At 35.0% G+C, this 14280-nt stretch overlaps 2 protein-coding genes across 3 annotated transcripts in view; one reads left to right on the top strand and one right to left on the bottom strand.

Annotated features, from left to right (window-relative positions):
- pcsk5b (proprotein convertase subtilisin/kexin type 5b) overlaps positions 1-4851 on the top strand; it is a 522800-nt gene extending 517949 nt beyond the window's left edge. Inside the window, exon 37 of the mRNA XM_028802364.2 lies at positions 711-4851. Coding sequence (XP_028658197.2) covers positions 711-1120 — 410 coding nt within the window. The 3' untranslated portion in view covers positions 1121-4851. The remainder of the gene's footprint in view (positions 1-710) is intronic.
- A 6771-nt stretch (positions 4852-11622) lies between these two features.
- rfk (riboflavin kinase) overlaps positions 11623-14280 on the bottom strand; it is a 28227-nt gene continuing 25569 nt past the window's right edge. For both annotated transcript variants that reach the window (XM_028802370.2, XM_028802371.2), the window contains exons 4-5: positions 14081-14183; positions 11623-12121 (exon numbers count right to left, since the gene is read on the bottom strand). In XM_028802370.2, coding sequence (XP_028658203.1) covers positions 11991-12121; positions 14081-14183 — 234 coding nt within the window. In that variant the 3' untranslated portion in view covers positions 11623-11990. The remainder of the gene's footprint in view (positions 12122-14080; positions 14184-14280) is intronic.

The raw sequence follows: 14280 nt of genomic DNA on the forward strand, positions 1-14280 counted from the left end.
TGTAGAAATGTTTGGTGAGGCCCTAGAGAATTATATTAGTGCATCCCCAAAGAGGTTCTGGCAAGCCATTCAGTGATTGATGCCACCTATGGGTTTGGGGTCCCTTACTCTGTTTTATCTCATCTCCCCCATGGTCCATTACTGATAATTTATATCTGGGTACCAGGAGTAAATTACTTTTAGGACTCCAACAACTGTCTTGGGGCATAGCAGCCACTGTTACTGGTGATCCCATGCCACTGGCAATGGCACTTACAGCCTGATATTAAATTACCGGCACTTGTGGTGCCAGTTGGCCCTCCATCAAAACAGGCGACCTCTAATTCATACCTTCCCAATTTTAAAAAGAAAAAAGAAAAAATTCCAGTTTTGATTTAATTTTTGATCACACTTTGAAATTCTGAATTATTTGTAGCTGACACCCTTGTGATAGACTGAGGGGGTCTTTGCTAGGTCTCTGTGCTGTCCTGTACCCAGTGCTGCTAGGATGGGTTTCTGTGCATCTGCATTGGAATAAAAGGTTTTGAGAGTGTTATGCAATGTTAAATTGTAATTGGGTGGGACTGACTCAGAATAAATTGTGTGCCAATATCTTTTTGGTTGGTTACAGATATTTCAGATTAGAATTTGTTTCTATGTTAGTAGCATTATAACAAAAACTACCTTAAAATCTCCAAATCTAATAATTGTCTGTTTCTTTTTCACCTTAGAGGAGTGTCTTGTGAGACCTCGCATTATTCTACAACATGCTGAATATGCCGGTAAACCAGCTCTCTTTATTACATCTGCAATCTTTTTGATTCTGGGAACCGGAGCTGCCATATTTTTGTTTTTGACGTCAAGATCTAAAAAGCAGCAGAAAGTGAAATCAGGCTATGAGAAACTGACCAATAGTGAAAAATCGTACGAGTCCACCAAACCAAGCAGTGCATACCGTGGGGATCACGTGATTGAGTATCATGACCCTGAGAAGGAGGAAGAAGATGATGATGATGATGAAGATGACATCGTATACATGGGGCAGGATGGCACTGTTTACCGTAAATTTAAATATGGACTTTTGGATGAAGATGATGATGATGAATTAGAATATGATGATGAAAGCTATTCATTTAGATAGAGATGGATGGTAAATTTAGGTTTCTTTTGCTTAGTCTAAATAGGAACTAATTGGTTTGTGTAATTATTAAGTCTTGATGGCAGTACTATAATAGCAAAATGTGAAAGGAATGTCTAAAGTTGATCATCCTCATACCAGTAGCACAATACTTTGACCCACAAGTTACTGACGTATATAATGAATTGAACTACAGTATACAATCTCAGTTGGGAGGAGGCATACTTTTTTTCTAATTAGCTGTAAACATTTTTTTAATTTATTTAAAATTGTGTGGAGAAAAAAACATAGATTTTAAAAATTGTTTAAAAGTAAGAATCCCTTAAAATAAAAACATTTTACCTGCAAATTACCATTAACATTTTGACAGTAATAACTACAATTTTCTGACTGTTCATTTCAAATATTAAACTTCCATTTCCAGAACCATACACTGTATTTTTATGTGTATTAGAAAATATGACCAGCTCATCAGTTATAACACGGCCATTTCTTGTGCCAACAGTTGCCATCAAGTGCTTAGTCAGACACTGATGATGTGTATCCTGAGGTCTTTAGGCACACTCTATAAATGCACCTCGTAGCCCTCTAAAAATAATGAAATAAGAAGCCATATCAGAAATCAGAAAACATAAACCAGCAAAAATATAATAGTAGATTTGGTATAATAAATGAACATTCTTCATTCCTCTAGTGGAGTTCAGGTGCTGCTCCTCATATTTCCAGGTCTGTGCTAATGCAATTTAATTAAAAACATCCTTATTGAGCATATTCCCATTGAAGAGTTCAGCTTTATATGCAATAATTACAAACAAAGTATGAAAAAACAAAATTCAATATAAATACAAAACTTTGTGTTGAATCATTAACAAAGAAACAACATGTAATATATGTAAAAACACAAAAAATATACTTTAAGGTGGCTTTAAGTTCTAGAGTCCAAGTGTTCTAGGTTGGTCACATTCTAAAATGGAATAAAACTGAAAAAATATATATGTATAAATATAATATATGATAGACAAAATATTTTAAATAAAATGTGTTCAATAAATGCAAGCAAAAAATAAAAACAAAATATAGGGAAAGTAACAATGAAAGTACACTGCACTGACGTAATCAAACGTGTGGATACTTTGATGGAATGCATCTAATTCCACCTATTTATCCATTTTTTAAAATTGGTATAATGCCATGGAATGCTGAAGTCTACCTGAGCAGCATCAGTGGATATCATTAACCACATCTAGACGTGGCTTCATAAAGCTAAGCGCACTCATTCAAGGTTCATCTAAGACACAAATGCTTGAAATGTAGTAAGAAACCAAGGACACTGGGAAAATGTGCAACTTCCACACAGTGACCAGGCTCTTTAGAGCTGACAAGTGTCTTATTAGCTGCTGTGCCACTTGTGCTACCCAAAGATTTAAAAAAAATATTTAAGTGGCCCTTGAGTTGCTGTGAACTGAAAAATGAGACTCAGGAGCCTAAAGAAGTTATGCTTAACTGTATATATATTGTCACAAACATCAAATATATAGAGAAGGGAAAGTGGTAAAGATGAAAAATTTAATTTTTGCAGAAGAAAACAAAAATCTTTCATAAAGATAGACCTGTTACTATTAACAAACTATTAATAGTAAACTATCATACAATTAATAGAAGAGTATGTATCCAAAAACATAGATAACAAACAAATGGCATACAGCCTCAGGATACACAACATTTAAAGTAAAGTCTCCTTAGTCGTTACCTTGCATCCCTTTGTATTTTTTATTCATCCTTTAATTTTCCAAGTCCAAAACCTACTTAAGCAGCCTTGGTTTCCTTTTTGTAGACTTCAACAACCCTCAGCTTTAATCCACTGGTGGAGTTAAAGGGGTGGCCGTGGAGGGCCTGCCCCCCATGGATGCACGGTTATTAAAATAAATCTCCAATAAATGGTACTTTTCTCCCTCAAACATTTTTCTAAACGTAAATATGTTAATATTGAATGAAAAAATCACTAAATCCATCCTGCTCTAAACAAGTGTCTCTTGTACATCATTTATCCTTCAAACCAGGGCTAGTCACACATGGTCCTGGTGGGCCAAACTGGCAGCAGGTTTTCATTCGAACCAGTTTCCTGATTAGAAGCCAGACCTAGCTGATAGATAATGAGACTTGGTATTTAACTCGATTGCTTGTTTCTGCTTTCTTTCACCCAAGACAAATGTAAACTTATGGTCCTTGTAGGTATTCACCTCAGCCATTTTCTTCATTAGAGCACATTTATTTGCTGCTGATGTTTATTAGGCTTAATTTTAGTTAACTTTATTATTATGTACTAACATTCTTATGGATGGATGGATGGATAGTCTTAAGCAGCTACATTTATGTTGCAATTGTTTTGTGTTTCCTTAACCAGTCTCAGCTAATAACAAAATTCAGATAACAGGGAAATCACCAGCTCTCCAGTTAATTTCCATTTACAACAGCGAATGTGCATCATGAAGATTCTGTGTTAATAAAATGTTCATAAATGAATGACAGAAGAAAGGGGAGGACTGTGAAGTGTAAATCTGCTCCAGCCCACAAAACATAAGGATGATGTTCTCAGAAAAGGAAATTCTACAGTGTAATTAACATTTGTCTCAGAATAATGAAAGCACTAACAAGCCATACAGTAAAATACCAAGTCTCATTATCAGCAAAGAGTGTCGGAATGAAAACATGCAGCCATGGCGGCCCTCCAGGACTGTGAGTGATGATCCCTGCCTTAAACAGACTTTACTGTTTCATATTTAGCTAGAGAGAGGTCACTTTGGCTTCTAAATTTGTTTATTTTCTTCTTTTATATTGTCAGACAGCCGCTCCTGTAGTCCGTCTGTGCTACTGAAATGGCTGCAGAGGTGTTTGCGGTGCTTGTGAATGTGCCACCCATACAAACAGTAGGGCGGCAGTCTGAGCAAACCTCTGTCACATGTTACACACACCCCTGTTACGGAATATTTAGTTAACAAAAATGAGTTTGTTCTCGGACTCTATGGTGAAGTAAAAAAACTGCAACTATTAAACAGTTAACAGAATGTTATGCTATGGGCACATTTTCTAACTTGTTTAAAAAATAAAGTATTTTGCCTAAATAATATTGAGTAGACAAAAAAAACTTTTACTGCCATTTAAATATTAAGGGTACTTGAGTAGTTTTTCATAGCTTGAACGTTTTAAATGTAGTAATATGGTTGTGAAATGTAATTATTTTTATTGTTCTCCCCACCCCCAGTAAAACTCCAATTATGTGTTCATTCTGGCTCCATTCTGATGCATGAATATGGATACCTGCTGTATGAATTTTTAAACACAATTCCTAAGGACTCAGAGCAGAAATTCTGCAGCTCTGACACACATCGTCATTTTGTTTTTTGAGGTGAAGTCAACCCACCCTGTCGATAATCAATAAATGAAATAATACTGCCACTGATGCAAAATAGGGGTCTGTTTCACGCTTTTAATGTTGTCAAACACAGATATATGTTACTTATAAGAACAAATCAATACAATTATCTTAACATAAATCTGTTTTTAAGTTGCTACTATAAAGTCTCACTTGCCTCTTAAGGGAGTTGGCACATACTTGATGGAGCTGGAGGAGTGAAATAATGAGAGACTGTGAGAGCACTGAAAACCCTGATTGTCTACTTTCTGATGTGAAAATGTGTGTTTTGTGCAGTCTGTGAATAAACAATTACTTTGTAAAGAACACATTCTGTTTATGACTTATCTTTCATTATTGACAACACTTTATTTCAAGATGTTTCACCGCTTTAATGTGGGGTCGATGTTTCATAGGTATCGGTGTGATTTTTACGGCTGCATGCCTTTCTTGACACCTTATTATAACTGAAAGTGAAGCAATGTGAAAATGTAATATTTGTAATTGTACTAAGGGGTGCAGAGAATGATAACAGGGTTTAGAGCAGGGGTCCCCAACTCCGGTCCTGGAGGGCCCCAGTGGCTGCAGGTTTTCATTCTAACCCTTTTCTAAATCAGTGACCTGTTTTTGCTCCTAATTAACTTCTTTTGAATTAATTTTATTTGACTTGCTCTTAAAGACTCAGACCTCTTGTTTCTTTTTCCTTAATTAGCAGTCAAACAACAATGAGATACAAAATGAACCAAAACATGACCAGCAAACTGTGTCCATCATACAATATCTGAAAATAAAGGAAGATGAAGGTGTCAGGAATGCTGATCTGCTCAGGCTGCCAAAACATTGTAACAGTGCTCTTAGAAAAGAGAAAATCAACAATTTCGGAACTGTATGACATTGCAAAATGATAGCAGCAATAAACCATGGAATTAAAGAACGTGTTTAATTAACGACAAGAATCAGAGTCTAATTAAGCAACTGGTTGGAGTGAAATTGGTTGGAGTTTGAGGCCCTGACTTAGCTGGTCTTCGGTTGGCTCGCTCACTTCACATTTCATTTCTGATTGGGTGCCATTTAAGGAAAGAAATGAAGCGATTCAGTGGAACAAATCTTGAAAAAACAAATCAATTAAAATTAATTCAAAGGAAGTTAATTAGAAGCACAACAATGCACTTACAGTGGAACCTCTAGATACGAGTTTAATTCATTCCAGCACTGAGCTTGTATAGCGAATTTCTCGTATCTAGAACAAACTTCCCCATTGAAAATAATGGAAATCCAGTTAATCCGTTCCGCACCCCAAATATATTAACATAAAAATCAATTTTCCTAACAAATAACACTGATAAATTATATATACTGTAGTCTACCTTTAATAAATAACACTGGTAAATAATATAACTGATTATTAAAAGAATCAAAACAGGTGTCCAAAGTGCAGTAGAGCATTCAATAAATCTTTAAATAAATAATCCTTAAAACAGTTGTGAAGTGGAGGTTTAAAATACACAAGAATAACAATCCTTTAACACGAGGTTAAAACGTCAAAAGGATGCAGTCTTTAAAAAACAGATGACAATCCCCGGTGCTTCTTCTCTGTTAGCGTCTCACCTGCGGGCTCTGCAACAGGCGAGACACTCTTAATGCAGCTGACCTTCTCTACACCGTCCTGCTTCAGCTGTTTGGCTCGCCTGTTCAGCTCACTGTTCAGCTACACGCGAGCCTGCACTCGCTCTCCCGCACCGACTTCCGCTGCCTGCCTGCCTGCCTGCCTCTGCAACCTCCGTTCTCTCTCCTCTCTTTTCTTTTACTTCTTCTCCCCCTTAACCGGCTCGCGCTTCTCTATATATGCGGGGAGGACATGGCAGCTGCAGCCCATCAGCCACAGGAACAATCATGGATGTGGGCAGTTTCCCACCTGTGCACTTAAGTGAGAAACGCAGACACCGCAGATCGCGGCTCGCAACTGCTACCACGCCCCCTCGCTAAGCCGCGAGCTATACCCACAGCCTGGCTCGTGGCTCGTTACGCGAGCCAATGCTCACATTTAGATCTGAATTTTTCGCTCATACTTTCCTCGTATTTTGAATTTCTCGTATACAGAGGTGATCGTATCTCGAGGTTCCACTGTATTAAGAAAAGGGTTAGAATGAAAACCTTCAACCACTGGGGCCCTCCAGGACCGGAGTTGGTGACCCCTGGTTTAGGAAATGTGCTTGTAGAACAGGGCAAAGTGAAAGGGTCCGTGTATAAGGGGGTGTAGGAAATATGCCCAGAGTAGTCTGTGGTATTAATGACAAGTAATACTGTAGATTTTAGAACTACAGAACAGCATACTATTGGATTTACCTTATTGTCAGATAAAAGGTTTCAGACATGGTGTCAATATTAAATCCAACATTATGCCCGTATAAAATATGACTTCTAGTTGCAAATCCCCTGTAATAACATGTGGGATGGCACAAAACTTTGAAGCAGCCGGACCATTCACAGTGTTTCAGAAATATTCAGAGCTTCAGATGTCATCAGTCCGCTGGTAATGGGACTTTGATACAGGCTTTGGTTTTGACACAGTGTGCTTCATTAAAGCGATATGAACTTTGAAGCCTTTATGTCAAACATCCCATCACTGTTTTTTTTTTTTTGGAGGGAAGTGCAAATATACAAAGGAACTGATATATTCAGAACATAAAGAAATGTAATCCTTGATATGGTCAACATATGACATTGTTAACTTTTGCGCAGTCACTTCATACCACAAGTTTCACCTCATGGAAGACAATGATTCATTTGTTTCTGCTCAGAAGACTATTCATGATTATGGAATCAATATTTTTATTTGAAAGGCCCGTTCTACAAAACAGATGAGACAAAGAATATTGTTTTTATATTTGTTAACTTTATAGATGTTTTTGCTAACAATTAATCTCTTCCTTTTAATACCTTAGGCTTGTTTTAAGATCTCAAAATGCACAGCAGCTTATTTTAAGATAGAGGTCTCCAATTCTGGTCTTGGAGTACTTCTGTGGCTAAAGGTTTTCATTCCAACCCTTTTCTTAATTAGTCCATTTTTGTTGCCAATCTATTCATTTTAATGGACTTGCTTTTTCCTTAAACAGCACCCAAACAAAAATGAGATGTGAAGTGAGCCAACAGATGACCAGCTAAGTCTGGGTCTCCAACTCCAACTGATTTCACTCCAGCCCGTTTTCTTAATTAGAAGCCAATTCTTATTGTTAATCAATCCTGTCATTTAATTCCACAGCTTGTTGGTGCTCTCATTCTGCCATAGCAGACATTTCCAAAACTGTACATTTTCTTTTTTCTAAGAACACTAACAAAATGAGCAGATCAGCATTACTGAGACTTTCACCATTTTTTAATTTTCGGATATTGTATGATGGACACAGGTCATGTGTTGCCTTGTTTAGTATCTCAATATTGTTTAGCTGCTAATTAAGGGAAAAAAGAAATAATTAATGGGTCTGTGTCTTAAATAATAACATTGATTAAAAATAAGGAAAAAGATTGAATTAGCAGAAAAAACTGGCCCCTGATTTGGAGACCCCCATTTTCAGATTTCTTGCAATACATTTAAGGTATCTTAAAATGAACAGTCTATTGCAAAACATCTTGGAATCTATTTGGGGTATCTTAAAATGAATGTATGATATTTTCAAATGCATATATTTTGAGATACAGTATGTTGAAATGCATTCTCAAATATCACTAAATATTAGTTTGTCTTGCTATGCTAAAACCAAAATTCAAAGCAAAGGTGTAACAAAACTAGTTACCGTATATACTCATGCATAAGTCGGGTCTTGAAATCTGAAAAATCTATCATAAAATCAGACCCCAACTTATACACCCATTAAAAAATGCGACACTTACATTTTTTTTTACATCTTCTTGCCTCCAATCTCGCACCAGTTTCTCAGACACATCGGATTTTGTTGCAGCAGCGCACTTACCAATTTCACCATACCCACGACTTTTAATTTAAAACCAGCTTCATATTTTCTTCTGATCAAATGCTCCATCATAGATATGGGATGCTTTTATGATAAAAGGTGTATGAGGGTGTGAGATACAAAAAACATAAAACAATCCAAACATCACTTTGGAATAGTTCGGGTATTAGCGTGTGGTCACGTAGACACAATAGAGAGAAAGGGAGGTTAGGAGCACACGCTGATACAGCGCATTGCTGCACCCACGTACAAAAAAAAAGGCAGTGTGCTCCATGATTATTGTCCCAGGTGGGCGTTAGCATATCATAATCCCTTAGACCAATAGTGAGAGCTTTCCACATTCGATTTGTACGACCAACATTATAAAGTACCAGAAATTATACAGTAAAATCAAGCCCCGACTAATCCATGGGAGAACTTAAACATGAGTATATATGGTCATTTTTTTTTTAAACTATTTTTTGAGGCCTTTACCTAAACCAGATAGCTATGCTAAATTCTCAGTTAAAAGTCAAAGAGAAATCATTACCAAACTAAAAGTACTATTTCTTTTAGATTTTTTTTCTTGATTTGCTCAAGGGTCAGCTATCGTGAGTTGCTGCTTACTGATCCAAACTCAGGACACCATTTTTAAAAGCACTGAAGTTACACTTCACACAGCAGTCAGCTCTTGTGGATAGCAATGGGTAACTCTGCCATCAACATGCCCAGTGCCAATTAAAACATAATGACAAGTTACAACAATGTAGAACAAACTGGAACATTCTCTAAATATACCCTGATAATGACAGTCATAATTGGGAAAAGAAAATTAATCTGGGCATTTGCAAATGAAATTATGACAAATAACAACACAGATAGCTACAGTAATAATGGGGCCAAAACAAAACAGAGCAACTTCTAATGAGATGCTGACAAGAACAGTCAACATTTTACCAGAAACCTCTTGTCATGATCCAGTGGTTACGTACAGGTTTGCAAGTTCATCCCCAAACTACCATGACAGAGGGGGTCACCACTCCCTTGAGGCAATGTTAGCGTCATATGTCCAAGACATTCATCAAGTTTGGGGACAATTTACATTTACAGGTTAAACGCAAGTGGGGCTCCACACAGGAGTGAATCATTTGCTGTTCATCTCTGAAGTAGAGTATTCCAATTGTTAGTTAAAACACAATCTTACAGCGGACAAATGAAACATAAATTTTAAACAATATATGTTTTTATTGTCATACAAATCACTTTCCTTTTTTTTTTTTTTTTTTTTTAAACAGTGGAAACAATAACAAAAACCATAATCATAAGTTGTAAAAATGTGCTTTGGTGCAAAGCAAACAAAATATTTCATAACAGGAGAAAACTTTTGAACATTTTTTTCACAAACCAAGCAAGTATGTTTAACAGATTTAACAAATTGCATTGCAACAAACAGTTTAATGGTTAAAAGTGCATTCGTAAGAGGACTTCTTAAATCAAACTTCAAACCGTGTAGGTTTACATTTTTGCAACTGTGACATGGAATGTTCTCAGAAAGCAGCTCTCCTGAAATGTCTGCATGACACAAGGCATTTCCTTTCACTTCTTTATGACTGAGGCTAATGCATTTGGTTATAATAAATGACTTATGTGAGATGGATCAAATATTGTAAATATTTTGTGCCTACATTTGACTTAACCTTAATGGAACTCTAAATATAACCAACTCTGTTTTTCTTAGTAATAAATAATTCTTAAAACGTCAAGTTTACGTAAAATACACTAAATTAAAAATACAGTATCTGTTCCTAAGGCAGTGTGGTGTAGTGGCCAAGGCATTGGACTTTTATCCATAAGGTTTCTGATTCAATTCCTCTCTCTCATTCACCATGTGACCCTGTGGTCCAATTGTAATTAATATTACACATATAATATTAATCACTTTAATGAAGAATATTAAAAAATTCTACACAGTAAAACAAAAAATTATTTGCCCACTAGATCTGTACTTTGTTTGCCATAAAGTTTTAACACATAAGGGAGACATCCATACAACTCTATGTGATAAGAGTGACAAATGACTGAATTTTTTAATGGAGATTATGGTTTTTAATATATTTAATACATTTCTAAATGTCAACAACACTAAATCGTTCATTTCGCTGCTTTTAAAGACGACAAAACAATACATTCATTTCTGCACAAATGAACTGAGTGGATTATGCAATTTTGAATGTCACAATAATCATAAAAATGATCAAGAATAGTCATAAAGGTTAAATAGCAAGGATTTTCAAACTGACAGTAAACTCACATATTTGCACATTTGAATTTTCACACTAAAATATCTTAAGTACATTTGAAGTAATCAAGGTAATCATAAGAAGGCTTAAATATTTATGTGCTTTGCCAATACGTTTGCAGCTCAGCACAATGTTTTTCGTAACCTTAATGGGCATACAATATCCATCAAAATGGTCTCTTGTCAATAAGGATTGCTTTTCCACTCATTTCAAAAGTTTTCTTTTAAAATATTTTACAATGCAGTACTACACTCACCTGCCATAAGACACGGATAAAACAAATGAAAACTCTCTGGGAAAATATCAAAGGCACAGTAGTGCAACTGGTTTGTGTCTGGTTCACATTATGAGACAAGGCTTGTTTATTTGGCTGCGTGCTTATTATTAAATTGTAATTAATTAGGCCAGCTCAAGCACGCTACCACTGCTCTCATATGCAGAGCTAACAACCGATTACAAAAAAAACGTATTGTTCGATTGAGGTCATTTGTTTAATAGAATTAATCCACTTGAACTGTTTCAGAAGAGCACACAACTAAAATGAAGGTCCACTGTAATAATGTATAAAGTTACTAATTCACTTTCCTTTTTTAGACGTTTATAACATTGACACCTAAGTAACTGTATCTTGCTGGATACACAATTTTGTATTGCATAAACAGATGCAAGTATAAAACATTTTCTCAGGGCAATTTTGTATAATGGAATCAAGTATGTTTAAATACATTATTTTCAAATATTTTCAGATTTGATCTTTAAATTAAACTTTAAAATGTATTTGAATAAACACTCTGCTAAAAATCTGAAGACTATTTAACATGTGTAGCATGAAATGATCCACCCTAAACTGAAATAATTTTGCTGCATTTAATTACCGGCTTCTTTGACAGACGATTAGCAGCTCTAAGACTGGCTGCATGCAGAATACTTCAGGCCACACATTAATTAACTTGCTGGAGCCTCTGTACGCATAAATACAAAACAATGATGCGTACAATTAAAATAAAAACTATGCACTTTAAAGGCCGTCAACAGCAAAATGGACACCATGGTATTTACCTCATGGAAGAGGATGAGATTTAAAATATTGTTGCTGCCCGTGTATGTTTATTGTAAGTAATTAATCCTTCATATAAAAATCATAAATTAACAAACTTCTAAATATTATTCAACATTGATAATAAAAGATTACTAAAATTAGTACATTTTAGTCAATGACCATTCATAATTTCTTTTTTTGAGGTGCTGAAAAAATCATCATCCTTAAACTTCTGATGCTCTGGCATATCGAGTTGCTTCTTGGCCTCCTCAATGTCGTTGTGAATTGCTTTTATAAGGGCATCTGTCAAAAATAAATATATTAATATGAATGACTGCCTTTATGCTTTTGATTAAGTTACACATTACATATTTACATTTCTACAAAATAAGGATGACATTAACATTCCTATGTGAAAATAGAAGCTATGCTCAAACCTTGTTAAATTAATTTTATTTCCGTTCCAAAGGAATTACTAAGCCAGTGCAAGCAACAGAATGAACTGACACTGCAGATAACATTATACAAACATACCCACTACTAATCAGCCGACATTCAATTTTACAGTATTATTTTTTGTTTTATGTCATACATATTGTATATTTATATCAGATAAATATTTTTATTTTTCTTTACATATTAATTTTTTTTGCCATTGCTCTGCTTAGTAATTTGTCTGCTGCATCGCTCTATTCTATGGTGTACTGTATTATTACTGCATGTTTGTTTTTTTTGATATACTGCAAGTTATAATGATAATAAATTCAATTGATTCACTGGTGTTCAAAATGAGAGGATTAGTTTAGCACTATTAAAAATGCATGCATCTCACAATTATTCTACCTCTTGTAATTAAAACAACATAACAAACAACACCACAGTATATTTCAGTGACTGACAGTGATGGACATGTTATGATTGTTTTCTAAAATGAAATCCTCCTGGCCCTTAGGGACAACTTAAAATATTTTAAAACCCGACTAGTGCCTGCACAGCTCATATACATTTCTTTAATAAAACCATTGTTCCCTATTCTTCCAAATACTCACCTTTAAATTTTTTAATCAGATTTCTATTTTCAGGTCACGGACGGTTGACACCCACTTTAGTAACAATTGATAAAAGGGCAAAATTCAGACCTGAATGACACTTTACATAATATATCATGTCACAATGATTAGTTAAAATGTGTATTAACTTGTGAACCTCTGCTATGTGTTTCCTACAAATTGTCTGAAGCAATTTTAACATTTTTTTTCTTTATGCTTTCAGCTCACCATATAGAGTAGTAGAAGCTTTAAAAAAACATTTATGCTTAGCATGGAAATATTCTACTAGGGCAGATTGGAAATGTTTTGTTTTCCTCTCTTATGTTGTCAGTTGGCCAAAGTTCAACAATTAATTAATGGACAGATACTGCTGGGCTCCATTTATGTTAATCTATATCAAACTAGTTTATTTCCTGTCTCTTTAAACAAACCTGCGTCTTTATGCATACTCAATATGTAATAAGGAATTTGTAAAGTGTGTATTTGTAATTTGCCACATCACTCTTTGCCTGCATTCAGTGAAAAGAGCTTAAAAAACTGAAATTGTTTCTGCAATCATTTAGTTGTTTGTTTGTAAGGGGAGAGGAGGTATTTCTTTAAAATTCTGTCTGAATAACCTATTTTGCTAGCAGTGGTAGCTAAGACCTGATGGATGTTTGATTAAGTCGTGCCTCTGCTTTACTGTGTGATGCTCAGCAATCACTTAACCTGCCTGTGTACGATGATATGGAGATTTTTCTCCTGCAGCATTTCACAGGCAGAGCTGCTATAATAAAACAAAGGCGTATACAGAAAAATACACCATCAGCTAACTAAAAGTACCTGTAAGAAATATTTGCATCAATTTGGTTAAAGTTTGATGGGCTTTCCAACTTCAACTATGACTTTGAGATGGGTAAATTTTCTTTCACAATAATTCTAACATTATAGCAATATTTTATCATTGCAGTAACAAACTGAAAACTAGGTATCAAAAGGAAATCACTAAGACTAAATGACCTATTTCTCTCAAAGGTACAGATCTGATAACAGCTTATTTTATCTAAACTATGTATCTGTACTGAAATCATTACTGGATTTTTTTTTAACTAAAAAATGTACGTGATACAGTCAGTAACACCATAAATATTGTGACCTAAAAGTATTCAAAAAGAAGAATAAGTATAAAGAACAAGATGGTAGACATCCTTAAAAAGACACTAAAGTTTCTTACCTAGAGAGTTAAAGCTCGTTTCTGGACGAATATAGCCCAGAATAGCTATGCTCAAAGTTTCTCCATAAAAGTCTTCTTTGTATGTATGAATTATATGGGTTTCCTACGATACAAAATTAACACAGTTTTTTTTTTTTTTTATGTAATCTATTACATTTAGGATTATATTAAACAAAGAAAGTATTCATCCATTCATCATT

The sequence above is a fragment of the Erpetoichthys calabaricus genome, chromosome 5 (genome assembly GCF_900747795.2).
Source record: "Erpetoichthys calabaricus chromosome 5, fErpCal1.3, whole genome shotgun sequence".
Taxonomy (NCBI): domain Eukaryota; kingdom Metazoa; phylum Chordata; class Cladistia; order Polypteriformes; family Polypteridae; genus Erpetoichthys; species Erpetoichthys calabaricus.